Genomic DNA, 24,053 nt, shown 5'->3' with positions numbered 1-24,053 from the left:
AAATGCCATCCCTTTCCTCAACTGTTCTAACGTATTACGCACCACTTCCAACCTCAATTGTAGGACCAGAAATTAACTAGCCTGCCTATATGTTATGGATTAGGCCTTATAGAATACTCCACAACAATAACCATCCACATAATAGAATATTCCACAGCTGGGACATCCCTACAACAAACATACACACAGCCCCAAAATGAGCGATTACATGTAGTCTAACAATAGGTATTTTAATTTTAGCAAAAACAATATTGGCCTTTCTTTTCGAGTAGGCCCGCTTGTATGTTTCTCTTTTAGTCTATTTGGCTTGTACTTTAAAATAATGCTTTTTGGCCTGATTATTTATTAATTATGAAAGTATTATTTGTCCCCCAACATTTTTTAAAAGCTCTTAGCAGATACGTTGTCTCCTATCATATGAAATAGTATACGTAACAGCTATACTTTTATTTTGGAACAAGCCCATATATAGCGTTTTAATTGAATTAATTGATATTTATTACAGAATATTTGTAACTTGTTTCCTTTTATGTTCATCCTCATTTTTATATAATATGGATTCACCATTTAGTTATTTTTAATTACACTAATATTATAGGGACAGATGCCCTGGTCTACATTCTAAATGGTGTGCAATTTCTCCTGGCCTTGGTTGTAGTTGTTTTGGTGAAGAACTGTGTGCCCTCTCTCGCTCGCCTGAAGACGGTTGAGAAGGAGGGAGGGGTTTAGACAAAGGCCTTCTCTACAGAAATGGAGGCTACAGCAGAGCAGCCCTGTTGTGCTTTTTTCATTTTCTACATGCTAATATATTATCTGTGAAAATATCACAACGTGCTTCAGATGCAACCTTAGGTAATGGTATTACATTTTTATGTGTGTTCTTTAGGTCACAGAAATGCGGTTAAATGTCTTATTTTGTGATTAGGGCCTAGCTTTCTCTCTTTTTTTCTCTCCCTGTCTCTCCCGCACTCAGAGCTGCTCCTGCCTGCGCTGAACAAAGATCGTTACTCAGGAAATGCTTCGGCCAATCGGATGCGGCCTTACATCCCGCTTGTGAGAAAGGGGCCAGTCAGGGCCTGGCTACCATCAGACGGGCCTGATCGTCTTGCCTGAAGAGAGGAGCCTTCCCCGGCTGAGGGCTGAGAGTGTCCTCCATGTTTTATAAGTGTTGACATAACAGTGTGTCAGGCAGCCATGCATCCACAGAGGTAAGCCCTGTCTCTTTATTTCAACTCTAATTACAACATTCATTTCTCCTTCTTCTCTGTTGTGTGACTCTTGTGCAAATCTAAATGTGAATACCTGAAAATCACAGATTGCTTTCCCAAAGGAGTGTGGGGGGGGGGGGGGGGGGGGGGCTTTGTGGGCGGGTTAGGCCTTGCAAGGCCCCTGCTCCACAGAGAGCTGAGGTGGGGGGTTGGATAAGGACTCACCCCTGCTCTATCTCTGTGTAGCAGGGTCACGTGTGCCCAAGATATCCAGACTGCCATGCAGTGGACCATGGCAAATCCTTGTTTTCCTTGTCTTTTTTATAACGCTAAAGAGAGTGAGATACAAATGTGCACTCTCTTATCTCCTCTCTGCTGTGCCAGCCTGGTTGTGTGTCATGGCAGAGTCAGAGATGATGGGGGATGGGTGGCAGAAAAAGTGTTAGTGGGGTGGAGGGAGGGATGGGGGGTGTTACGTATCTTTTGTAAGCAGATTGCCTCTGTTGTTGTGGTCTAGTGTGTCATGCCAGGCCAGAGAGAATGGACACGAGGGCAACAGATGTGCCTGTTAGAGGGACTCTGGGGTCTTTGGGGAGGGGCTGATGGCTAACTGAACACTGGTTGCTTACAGTGGGGGGGGGGGGGGGGGGGGGGGGGGGTGAACAGTGAGGACGTGAGTGAATGTAAGGATTTTCTCTGTAGATGTGATCATAATTCTTCACCAATTGACGCAAGTACAAACAAGGCAGTGAATGCCTGCCACATGAGGCTAAATGCCTCTCCAGTCTCACCCACATCAGAACTCACACAGGGTCCTCAGAGTTCATTCAACTGTCCCAACCAAAAATGGGTTGTCTGAGGGGAATTCTTGAATTCAATTGAACATTTCTTTTTTTTCTTCCTCTACACATTAGTAGCCCTGTGTAGACTAGTTGTTTTTAAGCTCATTGGGATATGGGAAGGCCCAAGGCCTCTAGTTTACAGGCCAGTTCTACGTTGACTCTGTAGCACTCATCCTTGTAAAGCTACTTCCTCTGCTCTGTGCACCTCAAACAGTGGCCATTTTGTGTAAAGCTCTGCTCGTGTCATCACAGATATAAACTGCCAGAGAAGCACTACATTTTTAGTGATTGTTGATTGTGTGCATTTCGTATGCGTGATGGTGTGTTTTGTCTTCAGCTCGACTCATATTTGTCTGTATTTGTTTGCTTGTTTTCTCTTCCCCTCCTTTGCACCGCTCTGGCCTCGCTCACCTATTTATAGCTGCTTCATTTAAATGCCTGGTTTGACGTTTCTATAATACTTGGTTCAAGAGAATCCTATCTCCTTTGTAAGTAGGTAAGAGAAATTGCATATCTGACTCTCAATTCACAATAATCCTTTTTGGTAGTATTTTATTTTACAGTACTGTTTCCACTGGTGTTTAATTGGAAATTACTGTATGCTTCTTAATTCAAATAATTCATCACAATTAATAACTAGCCCCCTACCTGTTTCCAAATAGTGCCTAGCAGTGATTAATTGCATGAATCAGAAAGTAATTAATAGGTACTAAATGTGTAATAAGTGACCATGGCACGGCAGATCTTAAAATGCACATTTAACTTTGAAAAAATTATGAGCAAAAGCCTAACCTTCTGTGTCAAACCTAGATTCGATTTTCTAAGCTTTTTGCATCGTAATCTGTAGAGGGGGGTCCTACTCTTAACCACCTTGGTTTAGCGCTACACAAAGCATGCTTCATTATGTGAATGGCACATCAACCACCATTACGTTAGAGTTCTCTTTTTAATGGGATTTATGTTAATACACTTTCATGGACAAAACCAAAACCAAACGTGATCCAACACCCCAGAATAAAATAAACGGCTAACCTAATTCATTTTGAACAGACATTGACATTAGGTGAGCTTGGAGACGTGCATAATTTCATGCTGTGCTCCATAAGTGTTGTGTTAGTGGGAATGTTAGTAATCTGGTGACAGGTTATCTTTAGACGATCGTCTGGGGTTGCTGGGGTTTGCTGAGGCAACATTGCTCGTAAATTGTGATTTATTGCCTCTCAACCACAAAGAACAACTCCAAAACCCTCTTCTAAAACCTCTACCCGTTCACTCAGTCACGTTCAAAATAGTTACACCGTTTTAATGCAGGGGGAATCTCTGCATTGCAGCAGAAAATGTTTTTAAGGAAGAGGGAAGCCTGCACACAGGGAGCCATGTGGCATAGCACAGCCGACCAATCCTGTCCCACCCTGCAGACCCTCCAGCCAATTACAGCAGCAGCCGAGGTTAAAGCTTGAAAATTGCTGTGAGAGCGGCAGCACAGGGAAAGCAGGGGCCTTCTGGAACATTCCACAGCCGTCTTTGTTTCATCCCCTCCAGCCCAATGTAAAAACCAGGCTGAATGATTTTCTTACATATTCTGTGCTATAACACAAGGTATGCTACCACACTTCAATTAACTCTGTTGAAGAATATGTTATTGGGTAAAAAAATTCAGACAAAATTGAATCATGTGTATAATGAATCTTATAGTATGAAAAAGTAGGCAAAAGCCTGGCACCTATTTCTGCACGACTGTACCTAAAACTAGTTGTTTCATATTGTCTTGAGCGAACAGTACATTTAACCTTGATGGTATTGTTTGAATCTTGTTATGTCTCTCAGAGTCAGTCTTCTCTCTGGAGGTCAGGGGCTGCAGGTTGACGAGGGTGCCAGGTTGTTTCTCTATCAACAATACTGGTTGTCAGTGGATTCAAGGACACATTACCAACACAAAGCATACAACAAAACCACCCTGCTTTTATGGTACCACTTACAGAGCAGGTTTTTAATCAGGAAACCAGACCCTCTCTCTGTACGAGACACCACTGTGTTGCATGAGACCAAAACACTGTATTCTCCTCAGGGATAGAGCATAGGTTTGTCAGATCTGTCTTTACTCTCATACAGTGTCGTCCCCCCCCCCCCCCCCCCCTCTTTCTCTCAGTCTCTCTCTTATTATTAAGCGTCATTATTCTTCGACAGCAGTGCGCTCAGTGAAGGTCGAGACTGAAGACGACGGAGGAGGGGGGGGGGTAAAATGGATAAGAATGATCTCCAATTAGCTGGATTTATCTTCTCTCTCTCCATCTCTCTCTCCTCTCGTCTATGTCTCCCTCTCTCTGTACTCTGCTGCGAACGTGTTTCAGCTTAACTGTGTTTGGATGTTGAACTGTAATCTCCACGGATCTCCTGGTCCTCCTGTGTGTGTGTGTGTGTATGTGTGTGTGTGTGTGTGCCTGTGACTGGAGCCTCGGTCTGTGTGGGGGATGGGAGAGGGGGGAGGGGAGCCGGCTGTGGCCTCCATTTTCTGTGACGAGAGAACCCTGCTCTGCCTCTGCTCGCCTGTCTCTCTGAGGAGCCAGTGGAATCTCAAGGCACAGAGTCAGTGTGTGTTTTTTCTTCTGTCAGGCATTCCTCCTTGCAGAGGGTGGGTGTTTGTCAATGTTATTCTGAATTTTGCTCATCTGGAATATTCCCAGATCCTGAAGATTTTTCTGCTATCTGTTCTTGTGTGATTCTGGCATGTTTCTGGAATGCTGCTCCTGGTCTGAAATGCCCTCTGGAAGAACATAGTTTCTCTCTCAACTGTTCATCCTATCTGCCTAGTCAGAAGCTACAGGATCAGGTGGATATTATGTCACGCTGGCTGCTCGGTGGGCCCATTTTGGAGTGAATAAAGAGTGGAAACCTTGGCTGCATGCTAACAGGACTCTGTCATCTCACAGTGCTCTCGCTGCTAGCACACGGAGCACAGAGAGTTGGCTAACATTTGCTCTCTTTCATTTTGTTTGTTCGCTCTCTGTCCAGAACAGGAAGGCCCTGAAGGGGGTTAGTCTGTCAGCAGTGTGTCTAAACAAGAAAAGGCTCATATGCTGGATGATTTGTATTTAGCTTCCCTTTGTATCTTTTTGATCTTCTCTCATTATCCAGATTACATTAGGGATTATTTTATGCTACAGTTGTTTTGATAATGGTGATTTAGCCTGGTGATCATTGATTGTGACTTTTCCCATGTGGACGTTGGGTTTATGAATGATCAATGTTATGGACTTGGTTTGATGAGCAGGACATCAAGGTTTACAGTCTGTTAATGGGGGTGGTGTTATTGGTTTAGTATATTTAGTTAATGGCCTCTTTTACAGTGGTAGTCATGCTTGGGCTCATCAATGGCTGCCCTCAGCTGTGGCTCTGGAGCATTTACATTTTAGTCATTTAGCAGACGCTCTTATCCAGAGCGACTTACAGGAGCAATTAGGGTTAAGTGCCTTGCTCAAGGGCACATCGGCAGATTTTTCACCTAGTCGGCTCGGGGATTAGAACCAGCGACCTTTCGGTTACTGGCACAACGCTCTTAACCACTAAGCTACCTGCCGCCCCAGCATTGTGTTGTCTCCTTTTTCTACTCTGTCCTATTTTCTTTTAGATCAATGGATGTGAATTCTTAAGACTAGATCAACTCTATAATCTCATTCAAAACTTTGTCTGCAATGTTCCTCTTAGAACATTCCCACGTGACCACTTCTTGAACCTTGTCAAAGGCTGTTTTTCTATCTAGCTAGTGCTGGATATTTGCCTGTTAGGCTACCTGTAACTAGACGTTCTTTGCCCCCTGCCACATCCACCTCTATCAGGAGCCACCAGGGCAGGGCTAAGAGCCTGAACTGGTTCAGCGTGTGTCCTGTGGTGGATCCATTCCTGAGGAGGATTTTCTTTAAGCGGACGATGAATGGGACGACATCCTTGGAACGAGGCTCTCAGTGGCCCTGACAAAGGAGGGGCTGAACTCTCAAAGAACCCCATTCATCACCAAGGATCCCCCTTCTCCTCCTTTTTCTTCCTGAGAGGAAATGAGATGAGCGGAACCAGAGACACAAAAAGCTACAGGCTTTGATTTCAGCATTTCTGTGAATGAAAGAAGCTCTAGGTTTTTCTGATTTATTTTTTGCACAATATTTTTTTATATTGATAGGATTTGCTGTGGAAATCTGATTTATTGTTTGGGCTGTTCAGAACATGATGTTTAGGCTAGTTAACAGACCTATGTAACAGGTAAAAACATGTAGCTAGCTAGTCAGACCAAGGTTGACTCCATAAAGCTTACTAAAGTGATCTGGTGCAGTGGGTTTCTAGGAATAGGCTAAACAGCCTTTGGGGACACCTGTTGTTAGAGCTGGGGTTTGAGTGGCTACCAGGAAGCACCTTCTCTTTACACTCTCTCATCCATAACTGTCTGAGCAATCTTCTGTGATTCACCGTCCATTTTGAAGGTGCAAATCCTTGTGTGACGTAGCCTATGCAATTGTTTGTGTTTTTGGAATCATTGTTTTCAAGGCATTCCGCTTTTAAATGGACTTGCGTTGTACAGAAAGCGCTTCTTGGATGTAGGTAGGTGGGCAAAGTGAGATGCAAACAAACTCGTCAATGCATGGCCCTCATCAGAACTGAAACCCTTGTCTCTCCATTGTCTCCTGGAGGACAGGAGCACACAGCCTACTCTGTTGGATGGCCTTATTTGTTGTGCTGAAGCACAAGTTGTGGCCCAGCTGAATAAAGAGGACTTGTTGCCATGGAGATTCTCTCCAGTGGCACCCCATGGAACACAACCACCCAAGTTTATCTGACTGTGATTACCAATGATTATAGACACTCATAGGAAGACATGATGATCATGAAGACCATGGTTCTGAAGTACATTTTGTGACACGTCGGTTGCACCTTAGATTTGGTAACCTAACATTATTAACCTATTGATGTTTCTCAATAAAGCATGCATGAGGTAACAGCAATGGAAACTCTGGTGACTATGTCCTCTGGGGCCCTGCCTTAGGTGATGTTCCACTTGTTTACTGTGTGGCGGGATTTGTTTTGTGAACACCGTTTGTGACTGACTCTCCCTTTCTTTTTGTCTCTGTACCCTCGTTCTGTGCAGTCTGGCTGAGGAGGAGGTAAAGACCGAGTCCGATGTGGTAGAGGGGATGGATGTGTCCATGCGATCCAAAGGTAAGAACAATGCCTCGCATACTAAGACAAATGTTACTGTGTTTTGAGAAGACCACTTATTCTAATATGCTTCTAGTATTGATCTTACATTTTAAACATGTTTTGTTGTGGATCTCATGCCATTGAATTAATATCATATCACTCTAATGTAGCAACACTACCTCTGGGGTTGGTGAAGGAGGCATCCTTCACACGTGATCACTTGTCACAGGGCCCGACCACACTTCTCTTGGAATGTGGTTGTCATGTTGGCGTAGCAAGGAAGATCAGATGTTAACTTATCATATGAAATTCGTTGCCAGATTGGGAAACCAAGCAGTAAGGTTTGGTGGCCAAAATCTCTTATCTGGTCGGTATCCCTGGGCAACCACTACTGTATTTAGCCTCTCAATGATGGGGTTCTGCTAACAAAAGAAAGCTCTAGGCTTAACACTGCCTTTGACCTTCACAATGACACTTATCCCCGTCTGAGGAAAGATTAGTTGAGTAGTACTGAAGAAGCTGGAGCCGGTCATTGTTGTGTAGAGTGGCCTGAGACGGGAAGTGTCTCTGCCTCTCTAGCCTTTCATGCCAGGCTTCTAGTCTCTCCTTCTAAGCCTCGTGCACCTCCGTCACTCGGTCGCGTCGTTGCCATTGTTATCAATGTTCTACCGATGCGGCAGCCATATTGATGCTCAAAAGTAGAAATGGGGCTAGTGACTGTTTCGTCTAAATTACACTATAGGGGCTTGAGAATACGATGACATTGTTAAAGTATGCACATATTTAGTAGGAATCAACTTTGCCATCATCATGTTGTCAAATTTACTTTAGACAGGTGGCAATGTTGTCATTAGCTAGCAAAGTTCGTCAAAAATAGCTAGCAATGCTAACGTTAGCTAGCTAAAATCTGTGTCTCCCCTCAGTCTTAGCTAGCTAACGTTATACTGCATCCACAGTCAGTCTGGCGACATCAAAATGATGACAAAAGGTTTTCCTACTAATTGTTTGCCGCCTTTAGAAATGTCAATGGGTTTTCAAGCCACAGTAATGCACTTTAGACCAAATCTTAATCAGCGCCCAATGAGGATGCATTGAGTAGAATGCTCAGTTGGGCAGCAGTCCTAAAACGAACGTTCAAAATAATATCGTGACGCAACGTGAAACTCATGAATAAGCTGCTACTCTTGTTCCGTGTTGTATGTATGGTGACCTGGTCTCCCCTCTACTCCGGCAACTAGTGTCTGACCCTGGGTCAGTAGAGCGGTCGCTGGTGGCTCAGAAGAGGAAGGTGTCCAGCCCCACCCACTCCTCCAACGGCCACTCCCCCTCAGACACCTCCCCCAGCCCCCTGAAGAAGAAGAAGAAACCTGGAGCCGTCCATAGCAACAACAAAGACCAGGTGGGGGGGGGGGGTACAGTGCCTTGCAAAAGTATTCATCCCCCTTGGCGTTTTTCCTATTTTGTTGCATTACAACCTGTAATTTAAATGGATTTATATTTGGATTTCATGTAATGGATATACACAAAATAGTCCAAATTGGTGAAGTGAAATGAAAATTCTAAAAAATAAATATCTGAAAAATGGTGCGTGCATATGTATTTACCCCCTTTGCTATGAAGCCCCTAAATAAGATCTGGTGTAACAAATTACCTTCAGAAGTCACATAATTAGTTAGATTGCACACAGGTGGACTTTATTTAAGTGTCACATGATCTCAGTATATATACACCTGTTCTGAAAGGCCCCAGAGTCTGCAACACCACTAAGCAAGGGGCACCACCAAGCAAGCAGCACCATGAAGACCAAGGAGCTCTCCAAACAGGTCAGGGACAAAGTTGTGGAGAAGTACAGATCAGGGTTGGGTTATAAAAAAATATCAGAAACTTTGAACATCCCACGGAGCACCATTAAATCCATTATGAAAAAATTGAAAGAATATGGCACTTTTACATTACATTTTAGTCATTTAGCAGACGCTCACACCTGCCAAGAGAGGGTCGCCCACCAAAACTCACGGACCAGGCAAGGAGGGCATTAATCAGAGGCAACAAAGAGACCAAAGATAACCCTGAAGGAGCTGCAAAACTCCACAGCGGAGATTGGAGTATCTGTCCATAGGACCACTTTACACTCCACAGAGCTGGGCTTTACGGAAGAGTGGCCAGAAAAAAGCCATTGCTTAAAGAAAAAAATAAGCAAACACGTTTGGTGTTCGCCAAAAGGCATTCGGGAGACTCCCCAAACATATGGAAGAAGGTACTCTGGTCAGATGAGACTAAAATGTAGCTTTTTGGCCATCAAGGAAAACGCTATGTCTGGCGCAAACCTAACACCTCTCATCACCCCGAGAACACCATCCCCACAGTGAAGCATGGTGGTGGCAGCATCATGCTGTGGGGATATTTTTCATCAGCAGGGACTGGGAAACTGGTCAGAATTGAAGGAATGATGGATGGCGCTAAATACAGGGGAATTCTTGAGGTATACCTGTTTCAGTCTTCCAGAGATTTGAGACTGGGACGGAGGTTCACCTTCCAGCAGGACAATGACCCTAAGCATACTGCTAAAGCAAAACTCGAGTGGTTTAAGGGGAAACATTTAAATGTCTTGGAATGGCCTAGTCAAAGCCCAGACTTCAATCCAATTGAGAATCTGTGGTATGACTTAAAGATTGCTGTACACCAGCGGAACCCATCCAACTTGAAGGAGCTGGAGCAGTTTTGCCTTGAAGAATGGGCAAAAATCCCAGTGGCTAGATGTGCCAAGCTTATAGAGACATACCCCAAGAGGCTTGCAGCTGTAATTTCTGCAGAAGGTGTCTCTACAAAGTATTGACTTTGGGGGTGTGAATAGTTATGCACGCTCAAGTTTTCTGTTTTTCTGTCTTCTTTCTTGTTTGTTCCACAAGAGAAAATATTTTGCATCTTCAAATTGGTAGGCATGTTGTGTAAATCAAATGATACAAACCCCCAAAAAATCCATTTTAATTCCAGGTTGTAAGGCAACAAAATAGGAAAAATGCCACTGTATGTGTTTGTATTTGAACACAGGTATGTTTGAATGCAGGTGTGTGTGTGTGCGCGAAGGGGTGTGTGTGTGTGCGCAGGGGTGTGTGTATGCGCCTGTTACGGCTGGGTGATATATCAAATTAGATTCATTCAAATTTATGTTTTTGTGCGATATTCCAAATGCCTATATCGCAGAATCAAGGTTTTTAATATGAGCGTTTATGTCCGCTTGTTCTCATGTTGTCTTTTTGGTCTCGTCTCGTTCGCTCCTTCTGTGCTGTTCACCTTCCCACTTAGACCAGAGATCTGTATATAATGACGAGATGCTCATGTCTCCGCCCTAACAATGGGAGTCGTTGTCCCAAAGGCGGGAAGGCAGGCGACAAGCTTAGGTTCAAAATAAGCGCATGGAAACGCATTGGACTTATTTTGGACAGATTTTGGCGAGAGTGAAACCTCTCGCTTCGTCTCTTTCTCCCAAGCCCCTCCCCTACCACTCACAACAAAAAAGATGAGAGATCACTTCTTCCTCTCTGACAAACGGTTTCAACTCGGTAGTTATATGGACACTGAAACACATGGAGACATTATTTTACTGTATAGAGAAGTTAACCTTGCGAACCATACACTGTTTGTTTCAACTCCTCAAATTTCAGACACTACTAAAACGGATGTACCGATGAACATTCATTCTGGAAAATTAATGCCCAGTTTATCGCGCACGCATTACGGTACCACATATTGCTAGCATAAGTTTTGTCAAATAAAGATTCTTATACTATCTGTTTAGTCTGTGTTTTATAAATGTGCAATAAGCATAAAACAATTGTATAAGGAATTGGCAACTCGTTCTCATTCTGAGAAATAAGGTAGGCCACTTGATTTCAACATCTGAACAAAGTGGACAGGCTAGCATGCTGTTCAAACAGTTGGAGACGGACAGAAGGTTGTGTTCATAACAGTTGAACTGTTTAGTCTTTTTAGCTGAATTCAGAGCTTGTGAAATTATACCTAGATCCAATTTGGCTAAACTTGAAATATAAATATTAGCTGGCTTCTCACTAGTACGAGAGATTGTTTATGAGACCGGTGTTACTTTTCTATAATGCCTGCTACATTATTAGTGAATGTGCATTATGCATGGTTCTGGTTAAATGTGTAACAAAATTAGCATTTTTATAGACAGACCTGAAAGCCAGGTCAGTGATTATTGCAAAAAAAGCAGGCACAACTATTTTAATTAAATTATTAGTGGGTCTTATGGTTATGGAAGGCATACAGTTGAAGTCGGAAGTTTACATACACTTAGGTTGGAGTCATTAAAACTTGTTTTTCAACCACTCCACAAATGTCTTGTTAACAAACTATAGTTTTGGCAAGTCAGTTAGGACATCTACTTGGTGCATGACACAAGTAATCTTTCCAACAATTTTTTACAGACAGATTATTTCACTTATAATTCACTGTATCACAATTCCAGTGGGTCAGAAGTTTACATACACTAAGTTGACGGTGCCTTTAAAAAGCTTGGGAAATTCCAGAAAATGATGTCATGGCTTTAGAAGCTTCTGATGGGCTAATTGACATCATTTGAGTCAATTGGAGGTGTACCTGTGGATGTATTTCAAGGCCTACCTTCAAACTCAGTGCCTCTTTGCTTGACTTCATGGGAAATTCAAAATAAATCGATCAAGACCTCAGAAAGAAATCTGTAGTCTGGTTCATCCTTGGGAGCAATTTCTAAACGCCTGAAGGTACCACGTTCATCTGTACAAACAATAGTACGCAAGTATAAACACCATGGGACCACGCAGCCGTCATACCGCTCAGGAAGGAGACACGTTCTGTCTCCTAGAGATGAACGTACTTTGGAAAAGTGCAAATCAATCCCAGAACAACAGCAAAGGACCTTGTGAAGATGCTGGAGGAAACAGGTACAAAATTATCTATATCCACGGTAAAACGAGTCCTATATCGACATAACCTGAAAGGTCGCTCAGCAAGGAAGAAGCCACTGCTCCAAAACCACCATTAAAAAAGCCAGACTATGGTTTGCAACTGCACATGGGGACATAGATCATACTTTTTGGAGAAATGTCCTCTGGTCTGATGAAACAAAAATAGAACTGTTTGGCCATTATGACCATTGTTATGTTTGGAGGAAAAAGGGGGATGTTTGCAAGCCGAAGAACACCATCCCAACTGTGAAGCACGGGGGTGGCAGCATCATGCTGTGGGGGTGCTTTGCTGCAGGAGGGACTGGTGCACTTCACAAAATAGATGGCATCATGAGGAAGGAAAATGATGTGGTTATATTGAAGCAACATCTCAAGACCTCAGTCAGGTAGTTAAAGCTTGGTCGCAAATGGGTCTTCCAAATGGACAATGACCCCAAGCATACTTCCAAAGTTGTGGCAAAATGGCTTAAGGACAACAAAGTCAAGGTATTGGTGTGGCAATCACAAAGCCCTGACCTCAATCCTATAGAACATTTGTGGGCAGAACTGAAAAAGCGTGTGCGAGCAAGGAGGACTACAAACCTGACTCAGTTACACCAGTTGTGTCAGGAGGAATGGGCCAAAATTCACCCAATTTATTGTGGGAAGCTTGTGGAAAGCTACCCAAAACGTTTGACCCAAGTTAAACAATTTAAAGGCAATGCTACCAAATACTAATTGAGTGTATGTACATTTCTGACCCACTGGGAATGTGATGAAAGAAATAAAAGCTGAAATAAATAATTCTCTCTACTATTATTCTGACATTTCACATTCTTAAAATAAAGTGGTGATCCTAACTGACCTAAGACAGGGAATTTTTACTAGGATTAAATGTCAGGAATTGTGAAAAACTGAGTTTAAATGTATTTGGCTAAGGTGTATGTAAACCTCCGACTTCAACTGTATATTCAGCCTAGGTATAATTTCACAAGCTCTGAATTCATTAGATTATTGCTGACCTTTTAATTGTACAACAAAGCTTATTTAGAGAACATTAAACAAATTGAGATACAGTGCCAGTCAAATGTTTGGACACCTACTCATTCAAGGGTTTTTCTTTATTTTTACTATTTTCTACATTGTAGAATAATAGTGAAGAGATCAAAACTATGAAACAACACACATGGAATCATGTAGTAACCAAAAAAGTGTTATATATTACATTTGAGATTCTTCAAATAGCCACCCTTTGCCTTGATGACAGCTTTGCACACTCCTGGCATTCTCTCATCCAGCTTCACCTGGAAGGCTTTTCCAACAGTCTTGAAGGAGTTCCCACATATGCTGAGCACTTATTGGCTGCTTTTCCTTCACTCTGCGGTCCAACTCATCCCAAACCGTCTCAATTAGGTTGAGGTCGAGTGACTGTGGAGGCAAGGTCATCTGATTCAGCACTCCATCACTCTCCTTCTTGGTCAAATACACAGCCTGGAGGTGACAGTGTCTGTTGAAAAAGAAATGATAGATAAATCACAGACAGTGTCACCAGCAAAGCACCCCCACACCATCACACCACCTCCTCCATGCTTCAGGATGGGAACCATACATGCGGAGATCCTCCGTTCACGTACTCAGCGTCTCACAAAGACAGGCCGGTTGGAACCAAAAATCAAAAATTTGGACTCATCAGACCAAATGACAGATTTCCACCGGTCTAATGTCCATTGCTCGTATTTCTTGGCCCAAGTAAGTCTCTTCTTCTTATTGGTGTCCTTTAGTAGTGGTTTCTTTGCAGCAATTCAACCATGAAGGCCTGATTCACACAGTATCCTCTGAACAGTTGATGTTGAGATGTGTCTGTTACTAGAACTCTGTGAAGCATTTATTTGGGCTGCAATTTCTGAGGCTGGTAACTCTAATGAACTTATCCTCTGCAGCAGAGGTAACTCTGGATCTTCCTTTCTTGTGGCGGTCCTCATGAGAGCCAGTTTCATCATAGCGCTTGATGGTTTTTGGAACTTCACTTGAAGAAACTTTAAAAGTTCTTGAAATATTCCGAATTGACTGACCTTCATGTCTGTCATTTCTCTTTGCTTATTTGAGCTGTTCTTGCCATAATATGGACTTGGTCTTTTACCAAATAGGGCTATCTTCTGTATAGCACCCCTACCTTGTCACAACACAACTGATTGGCTCAAACGCATTAAGAAGGAAAGAAATTCCACAAATGAACTTTTAACAAGGCACACCTGTTAATTGAAATGCATTTCGGGTGACTACCTCATGAAGCTGGTTGAGAGAATGCCAAGAGCGTGCAAAGCTGTCATCAAGGCAAAGGGTGACTACTTTGAAGAATCTTTGTTAAACACTTTTTTGGTTACTACATGATTCCATATGTGTTATTTCATAGTTTTGATGTCTTCACTATTATTCTACAATGTAGAAAATAGTCAAAATAAAGAAAAACCCTTGAATGAGTAGGAGTGTCCAAACTTTTGACTGGTACTGTATATATCGTGAATCGCCTGTAAGATATGAGTTTTAGGCCATATCACACAGCGCTAGCGTCTGTGCACAACTTATTTTGCCTCCAGGTTTAAATGAAAGACTCTGCTGCATGTTCTATAGATGCATTAGTTCATTTCAAAAACAAATGTTTGTATCATGTATTGATGATTACATTTTAAAATAATTGCTCTGATAATTGATATTCATAACTGTTTATAGTGGAATACCTTTTAACATTTTTGGAAAAATAGATATTAATGCATATCATTGTATGCTTGCCAAATATTTTATATTTTTGCACATTTATTCCCATTTCTTGTGAATGCTTTGTTTTACATGCATGACATAATTAAACCCCAAGCCAAAACCTTTGAATTCAGTTCCACTGACAAAAGACAAAGTTGCATGTTCTGAACAGTCACATAGATATGTGCTGACTAGGATTGTCTTGTTCACTGATTGGCTGATGTGGGTTAATGAGGTGTCAATCATGATATCCAACACAAGACTGATTTATTGGTCCACCAGGGAAAGTCACCAATCAAATTGCACTTAGTCTGTGACGACATAAAAAGATGACAAAAACACAAACTTCTGGTTAGGCATTACTATCTTATAGACAGACCTACATTGATATTGACGAGATCAACCAAAACAGTCTTGTGTTTGGTGCCTGCCTAATTGTGCCTTATGTATTGCTTATTACTCTGCCTTACTTGCCACTGTGTGATTCTCTCTGTGTTCTGTTGCACTGCACCTTTTTGTGTTTTGTTTTCTGCGTGTGTTTTGAAACCCGCCCCCTTTTTCTCTTGCCTGCATTTCAGTCAGAGCTAAGACATGGTCCCTTTTACTATGTGAAGCAACCATCACTCACCACAGACCCTGTTGATGTTGTACCGCAGGACGGCAGGAATGACTTCTACTGCTGGCTGTGCCACCGCGAGGGCCAGGTGCTCTGCTGTGAGCTCTGCCCGAGGGTGTACCATGCCAAGTGCCTCAAACTGCCAGCAGAGCCCGAGGGCGACTGGTTCTGTCCAGAGTGTGAGGTACTCGCTTGTGTGTGTGCGGTGCGTGTGGGTGTGTAGGTGTATATACATGCGCACGTTGTGTGGGAGTGTTCCAGGCACATTTTCGCTTTACCACTAGCTTAATATCCGCTTGCTCTTTGGGTTTTCAGGTGATGGGATTGGAGGGAGGCTTGGGTCAACTTCAATTCTGCATTTCAGTTAAATAATGTAAAAATCCTTATACCATACTTCCGGAGTCAGTTCCCTAATCTGTTGAGTGGGCTTGACGATTATATCATCAAATTTGTGAAAACGCGGTCATTTAAGATATGTATAAAATTATGTTTGTCTTTGCGCTGAAGACTATTGCGCTACATTTTCCCCCATTTGAAGACCATTGAAAAAGCCTACAAAAACTACAAGGCTTCTTCCTGGAAAATGACATGTCACTTTCATAGCGTATTCTATAATAAGGATAATACACATGTCACTTTTAAGTCTCAAATTGAAATGGAATCGAGCCCAAGCCTGTTTGGAGGGCAAACTTAAAGTGGGCAGGATCTATATCTTCCCTCTCTAGATGGATTTTGCTGCTGTGAGGACTAGTACTTCAGTCTCTTATAGATTACAACACAGATGCATAATTAATAGCCAGCCCAGCAGACTAATGTGAGTGGGTGTGTGTTAGCCCAGTCCCTGTGCTTGGTATACTTTCCTTTTGGTTTTACCAGCTACTATTTGCCATTGATACATGACTTTTTTTTTTTTTTCTTCAGAAAATCACAGTAGCAGAGTGCATAGAGACACAGAGCAAGGCCATGACCATGCTAACGATAGATCAGCTCTCATACCTGCTGAAGTTTGCCCTCCAGAAGATGAAACAGCCGGGGGTAAGTTCAAATAAAACATTTCAATCAAATTTTATTTGTCACATTCTTCGTGATCAACCGGTGTAGACTAACAGTGAAATTGTTACTTACGTGTCCTTTTCCAACAATGCAGAGTTAAAGATAACATATATATATATTTTTTAATAGTGACACAAGGAATATATACACAGTGAAAAACGAATAACAATAGCTAGTATAAATAACATGGCTATATACAGGGAGGACCAGTACCGAGTCCTTCATTGACATTGATAGTTCTTCTGACATCCTCCAGGTGCCCACTGTGAGCCAGAGAGGGCTGTCGGTTAAATGATGTGTTTGTTTATGAGAACTGATGCCTGTGACTGTTTCCTCCCTGGGCAGACTGAGCCCTTCTGGAAGCCTGTGTCTCTGGAGCAGCACCCTGACTATGCCGAGTACATATTCCACCCTATGGACCTCGCAACACTGGAGAAGGTACCATTTACATTCACATTTTTGTCATTTCGCAGACGCTTTTATCTAGAGCGACTACATGCCATAAGTGAATTCAACTGAAGTCGAAATGGTGTTTTCTAATAATGTACGTTTTTCTCTGCTATATTTGTAGAATATGAAAAAGAAAATGTATGGCTGCACGGAAGCCTTCTTGGCTGACGTGAAATGGATCTTGCACAACTGCATCATCTACAATGGTGGTAGGTCACAAACATCTGCTTAACACCGTTTCCTTTCTGTACTGCTACTTGCTTTGGAGATAAACAACTTGGCTTTTACGAACATGTTTTATGTCTTTTGGTTTTGTTCCAGGTAATCACAAACTAACAGCAACAGCAAAGGTCGTCGTGAAGATCTGTGAACATGAAGTGAGTATCATTTTTACATGATGACTGAAATGCCAGCCGGGGGGTGTGTTTTGTTTTCTCCCTGTAAAATGGCCATTTCAGTGATGTGGAAACTGCTGTCTGTTTCAGATGAATGAAATCGAGGTCTGTCCAGAGTGCTACCTGTCCTCGTGCCAAAAGAGGGACAACTGGTTTTGCGAGCCATGTGTAAGACAAACGTTTCCTCACCTTCTTTTGCAATTAACTTTTTAATAGATGTACATTTTTCATTTTTGTCCTTCCACATACTATGTGACTTGAGTCACAATTAGGTTTGTCCTGAAGACAAATGTAGATTAGCCTAAATGTCATATTTCAAATCTCAAAAACACTCTTTAGAGCAAAGGAAATCTTATTCCACTGTCTGTTTTTATGCTGTCTTATCTGACTTTTCCCCTGGTCTGCCTCCCCTCTTAGGGTCACACCCACCCCCTGGTATGGGCAAAGCTGAAGGGCTTTCCCTTCTGGCCAGCCAAAGCACTGCGGGAGAAAGACGGACAGGTGGACGCACGCTTCTTCGGACAGCATGACAGGTGAGCCTTGCTGTTGGATGAAAGTAAGAGGATGGAAGCGACTTTTCATCGTTTTTACTTGGACTCCTCTGAAGTGAGTCATAGTTCGATGCTTATCCTACTCCTAACAAGTCTCTCTGTGTTTTTTCTCCGTAGGGCGTGGGTTCCCCTCAACAACTGCTACCTCATGTCCAAGGAGATTCCCTTCTCTGTGAAGAAGACCAAGAGCATTTTCAACAGCGCCATGCAGGAGATGGAGGTCTACGTGGAAAACATCCGCAAGAAGTTTGGTGTGTTCAACTACGCCCCCTTCCGCACCCCCTTCACGCCCAACAACCAGCTCCAGATGCTGCTGGATCCAGCCAACCCTGGGGCAGGGGCCGTGAAGATGGAGAAACCCGACAAGATGCGCTTCAACTTCGACATGACCGCATCTCCCAAGATGCTCCTGGGCAAGAGCTCTCTGTCGAGCGGGATGGGGCGGAGGATCTCTCTGACGGACATGCCTCGCTCTCCCATGAGCACCAACTCCTCTGTACACACGGGGTCTGACGTGGAGCAGGATGGGATGGAGAGAGGGCCCAGGAACCCCCCATTCCACTACAGTGCTGGGGAGGAGTCTATGGACTACACCGGTAATTAACATGCTCCTGACTCTTAACACGTCATACGACTAACTAACACAGGGGTATTATCTACAGTACAGTCGCAGTCAAAACACAGGTTGGGATCAAGACTCAAACCATTTGTGGTGGTTAAAGTGTTATGTGTTCTGGCCACAGCGTCCCCTGCCTCAGTGAAGATGGGCCATGCAGGCAGCTTGACGGGCAGCCCCAAGCCCTTCTCCCCTGGTCTGGTGCCCAAGCAGGAGAGGGCCCCGGGCACAGGCAGCATCCTCAACCTCAACCTGGGTGGGTCCCATCTAACCTCTCCTCCTTCTGTAGCACCTTGTCTTGTGCTTTCTGTTTGGTTAGGGGTTATGTTTCGGTTGTGGGTTGAGTTTGAGTGTCATTTGTCACAGATCGTGTGAAGGCTGAGATGGACCTGAAGGAGCTCAGTGAGGCAGTACAGCAGCAGCAGCAACAACAACAGGGGTCATCACTCACCACCACCACCCCCAAGAGACCCATCAGGAGCCTGGACAAGACCATCGAGAGCTGCAAGGCCCAACTAGGTACACTCACACACCATTCATGAATTGTGTCTAGTGACACATTTCAAGGCCTATGAATGATACGCTTTATATTCGTTGTCCCTGTGCAGGCATTGATGGGATCTCTGAGGACGTGTATAAGGGCGTGGAACACAGTGACTCAGAGGATTCCGAAAAGTCTGACTCCAGCGACAGCGAGTACCTTAGCGACGAGGAGCACAGACCGAAGAGCGTGGACAAGGACAAAGCAGAGAGGGAGTCGAGGAAGAGGCCCAAGGCGAGCACACAGGGAGAGGACAAGGAGGCAGTCACAGGGACCAGGGATAAAAAAAAAACTGAAGCTCTACTCAAAGACAGACAGGGCAGCAATGGCCCGGAGAGAGACTCCCAGGAGCCCAGGACGCCCCAAACTCAGCCCCCCACAGATATGCCCAAGGCCCCAGAGGAGGGGAGGGCAGGCGCACCCCAGGCCCTGGCTGGCCCAGACCAGGACTCCGACTCGGAGAGGGAGCTGGTGATTGACCTGGGGGATGAGCAGGGGGGTCGCGACCGTAAGGCCAGGAGGGAGCCAGGGGCTGCAGCCACTAAGGCCACGAAGCTGGAAGGTGAGGGTTCAGTTACTGTCTAGTTTCATTTCATTTGTGTACCCTAGTTGCTTTGTATCAGAAAGGAGGAAAAGACTGATTGTTCTGTTATTTAATCAATGTAATTTTGTCTCCGACCAGGCAAATTCCCTGCCGCAGTGACGCCCTCTCCAGCCTCTGCCACTTCGTCCAACCTCAAAGACCCCAGTCAGCCCCTCATCAACCCCCCACTCAACCTGTCCTCCAGCACAGGCTCTGGTCAGCCCAACACGGCCCTCACCACCACCCCCTCTCCAGCCCCCACCTCTGCCCCCACCCTCTCCTCCGCCGCCGCCTCAGCAGTGAAGAAGCAGCGCCCTCTGCTGCCCAAAGAGACTGCTCAGGCAGTGCAGCGTACGGTGGTGTGGAACCCGGCCAACAAGTTCCAGACGTCATCCCAGAAGTGGCACATGCAGAAGGTGCAGCGGCAGCAGGAGGAGCAGCCGTCTACGCCAACACAAACACAGGTTCCTGTTCCGGTCCAGGCGCCGACGCAGGCACAGACACGCAGCCCACAGCAGCTCCAGTCACAGCAGCAGTTGCAGGCATCCTCCAGTACACGCTACCAGACCAGACAGGCAGCAAAAGGTACATAGAAACTCACAACTCCCTCAAATCTATACACACGTTCATCTCATCTTAGTTAATATGAGCTATTGAATGTTTTCTTTCATTCCTCATCCCTCTTCTGTGGTTTGTAGCCGTGCAGCAGAAAGATGGTCCCCAGACCTCCACCTCATCAGTCACCTTGGTCACCTCTGTTGCCTCCTCCTCCTCGTCTTACCCGGCAGGAGACTTTCAGATCCCCACAGCTTCAGCAGATGTGGCAGCTGACATAGCAAAGTACACCAACAAAGTGAGTCAGCAAGATGCTATATGTCTGCTTCACATAGAATGAATAGACTTTACAGGGGAAAGTTTATAGATTCACAGATTATATTTGTGTTTTATTGATATGGAAAGTTACCTGTCTGACATCAAGCTGTGAGTTGTAATGATCTCACCGGAACTTTCCAGATGATGGACACGATAAAAGGGACGATGACAGAAATCTACAACGACCTTTCCAAAAGCACTTCAGGAAACACGATCACAGAGGTGAGTGCTACAGTGAACAGACTTTTGGTTGAGTCCATAAAATAAGTAAACTTCTCTCTCCTGTCTCACTGCTTTGTGATAACTGTTGAATATTTTTGCACAGATCCGGCGGCTGAGGATAGAGATTGAGAAGCTTCAGTGGCTACATCAGCAAGAGCTTTCGGAGATGAAGCACAATCTCGGTTTGTTCCACTTGCCCTTTCCTTAAAAATATACACGTTTTAGGTTGGTATGATTTATATATATGTTTGTCTATAGACTGGTTGGTTGTTTAGCAACAAAACCGTAGTGTGCGCAACTATGGGGCAAAACAGACGGGGTTGGCTTAGATTGTTGACAACATGTAAACTATAGTTAGTCTCCAATGTTTATTGAAAACATAAATACATTTGCAGAATGAGGACTTGTTGTCTCTCAAATACATCGTTAGAGTTGTTGGTTAGCTAGCTAGTGAATTTGAGCCATATAAGCATTGACATGAAATCAGTCAAAACACCACAAAACAAGACATGGTATCAACAACAAGATAAAACAAGCTGAAACAAGACATCTATGATTCTGCACATGGCAGCTTCTTGTCATTGTTGCTAGTGATCTGACAGTTCAGAATCATAACAACGCACGGCTTCCGGCCACATCGATGCGTGTGCATCATTTCCGTGACGTTGTCAGCCAATTAATGTGTGTATGAGATGGACTTCATATCTGTGTTTTCTGACATCTTAATAATGCAAGTGTGTGCATTATAGCTGTGTGTGTAATATACTCATCCAATTCATGTTGTAATCATAGAATATGCATAGTATACATTTTAATGCATGTTACATTCATAGTAATAATTCATTATTTTCAATATAATGTGAATTATTATATTAATAGATTTTTTAAATGTCTATGTGTGTCGTGCAGAGCTGACTATGGCGGAGATGAGACAGAGTCTGGAGCAGGAGAGGGAGCGTCTGGTAGCAGAGGTGAAGAAGCAGATGGAGGTGGAGAAACTGCAGGCGGTGGATGAGACCAAGAAAAAGCAGTGGTGTGCCAACTGCAGGAAGGAAGCAATTTTCTACTGCTGCTGGAACACCAGCTACTGTGACTACCCCTGCCAGCAAGCCCACTGGCCAGAACACATGAAGTCCTGCACACAGTCAGGTATTACACACACAAACAACGTCATTTGCACGAACGAATAGAACGAAGTGCCTGTGCACCAAAAATTCAGACAAACCCTCGCACTAACATGCCATGCCATACACATTATACACTCTTTAGCTCTCTCTGTATTTTACTAGCTAAACTTATGTTTCATGTCTGCCTCCCTCTGTTCCTACAGCAACAGCTTCTCAGCAGGAACCAGAGGCGGAGTCTACCTCTGACCCCTCAGCCAAACCACCAGGTCACTCCTCCAGCGCCCAGTACCCCTCTGGCACAGGATATGTCCCCACAGACAAAGGCCCCTCTCCTACCTGCAGTGTGGACAAGAGCAAGGACAGTGCCAATGCTACTGTGCCCTAACCACTACACTGCACACACAGATGTACTACTCTACAATCCTACAGTCTGTAAAATGTATGTATTTGTCCCGAAGAGACCGGTCCAATAAACCAAGGCTTTTTGCGACCAACTAATCTGGGAATGTCCAGCGAATCTCTGTATGAAAGACCACAGAGGCATCAAAACCACCACACCCTCACCTAGCTGGGCTTAGGGCTTTAAAACGTCATGGACACTCCTTGTATAAAGGCCTGCTCCTCTGTGATTCAACTGACTCATCCCCAGTCCCTTGTTTTGTTCAACGTCTGCCTTGTGATCCAATGTTTCAAGCCATCCTTCATCCTCCTCAAAGTCTATGTGCTAGACTGGAGGATTCACTTACCTTGTCCTTCAGTCTATACATTTTCATACCCTCTCTTTGCTCTTTTCATCCTCTTTTTATATCCCTCTTACCATCTACCCTAACGCTAGTTATCTCCAGGAAAGTGCATCAAAAGATCAGACATCAATGTTTTGTGTGTTCTTACAACAATCTTATACTTGAAACCTGTGATGCTGCTCTTTAAAATATACCACAAGTCTTTATAGTTATTTGCAACCAGAAGTGAAACTGGTTACTGTGCCAGCTCTTTTTGGGACACCCAAACGATCTAAAATGTAAATGATTCTACATTGTCAATGCGGTTTAAAGGTTTCATCATTTTCAAAGGAGTTGACAGGGTGTATTTGAAAATCCATAAACAGTATACACAGACATTTCATTCAAGGGATAGCATTAAATTGGTAATCACTCCCCCTGTGTGTACGTTATTGTTTCATACTCATTATATATCGTAGTTCCTCAGCGTATACATACATTTAAATAAACTGTGATGTATAAAAAATATAAAAAGGTTAAAACTGTACAAAGTTTTTGTAATAAGACACATGGACAATATTTATAGTGCTATGACAAGCATATGAGATTTTTTAAAGTACTGTTTGTGAATGAAAATCACTTTCCAAATGTTTTGAAACGGCTTGGCTCTGGAAATCGTTTTTATTTAAATGCATTGTAAGACTTTATATGAATGTCACCTGGACCCTCTGTTCAGATTCTGTCAGAACTATTTGTCTCATCAACCTTCGTTGTTGTGGTTATTCATTAACAATGTAAGCCTACTCCAAAATTACTTCGGACTATGATAGTGTTTTTGGAGGGTAAAGGAAACAGCAAAAGTGACTGTATATTATTCTGAGCATGTTTATTTACCCCCCTTTTTTTGTCATATGTTCTCTTGTTTACATATTGTATAGTAAATTGATTGTTAATGTCTTTAAGAAGAAAATTAAAACAGGTCTAACCAATGTCTTTCGAAAGTATGTTATTGGAATAAGTGGGCTTTGTTGCCACCTGCTGGACTACTGAGAACTTGTTTGGCTAAGTAGACATGAAAAGCTTTGGTTTATAATGTATTAAGTGGGCATTTGTTGGTGTGCTCAAATTCAAAGTAAGGGTTTGTGACATTTAAGGGCAAATGGAAGGAGGGTTATAACTTCTTGGTAGGCGACTTTGCAGAGAAGGCAGATTTTGTGGTAACTTGCATTTTTGTAGCTATACTCTTGAGCCTCTTGCAAAAAGTGTTAGTTGTCATATGTTGCATCTGCTCTACAGGTAGGGTTTATGTAAAAGTATTACTGAAATATGTGAGAATACAAACATTTTACCTCACACCTGCGCCA

The 24,053-nt window shown here is 43.5% G+C and overlaps 1 protein-coding gene across 1 annotated transcript; it reads left to right on the top strand.

Annotated features, from left to right (window-relative positions):
* The first annotated feature begins 727 nt into the window (after nt 1-727).
* On the top strand, nt 728-23,676 carry LOC311148270 (MYND-type zinc finger-containing chromatin reader ZMYND8-like). The gene is made up of 21 exons (XM_084185174.1): nt 728-852; nt 974-1,208; nt 7,185-7,255; nt 8,476-8,636; nt 15,519-15,740; nt 16,478-16,591; nt 16,955-17,047; nt 17,181-17,268; nt 17,381-17,436; nt 17,545-17,622; nt 17,872-17,987; nt 18,123-18,601; nt 18,749-18,877; nt 18,988-19,140; nt 19,230-19,724; nt 19,845-20,330; nt 20,444-20,598; nt 20,760-20,840; nt 20,944-21,022; nt 21,750-21,989; nt 22,171-23,676. The coding sequence occupies exons 2-21, from the start codon at nt 1,195-1,197 to the stop codon at nt 22,350-22,352; spliced, it is 3,492 nt and encodes a 1,163-aa protein (XP_084041300.1). The 5' UTR covers nt 728-852; nt 974-1,194; the 3' UTR covers nt 22,353-23,676.
* Nucleotides 23,677-24,053: the final 377 nt, after the last annotated feature.

The sequence above is a fragment of the Coregonus lavaretus genome (genome assembly GCF_964263955.1).
Source record: "Coregonus lavaretus genome assembly, chromosome: 20".
NCBI classification, from domain to species: Eukaryota; Metazoa; Chordata; class Actinopteri; order Salmoniformes; family Salmonidae; genus Coregonus; species Coregonus lavaretus.
Note: the sequence above shows the minus strand (reverse complement) of the source record. Positions and strands in the feature narration are given on the sequence as shown.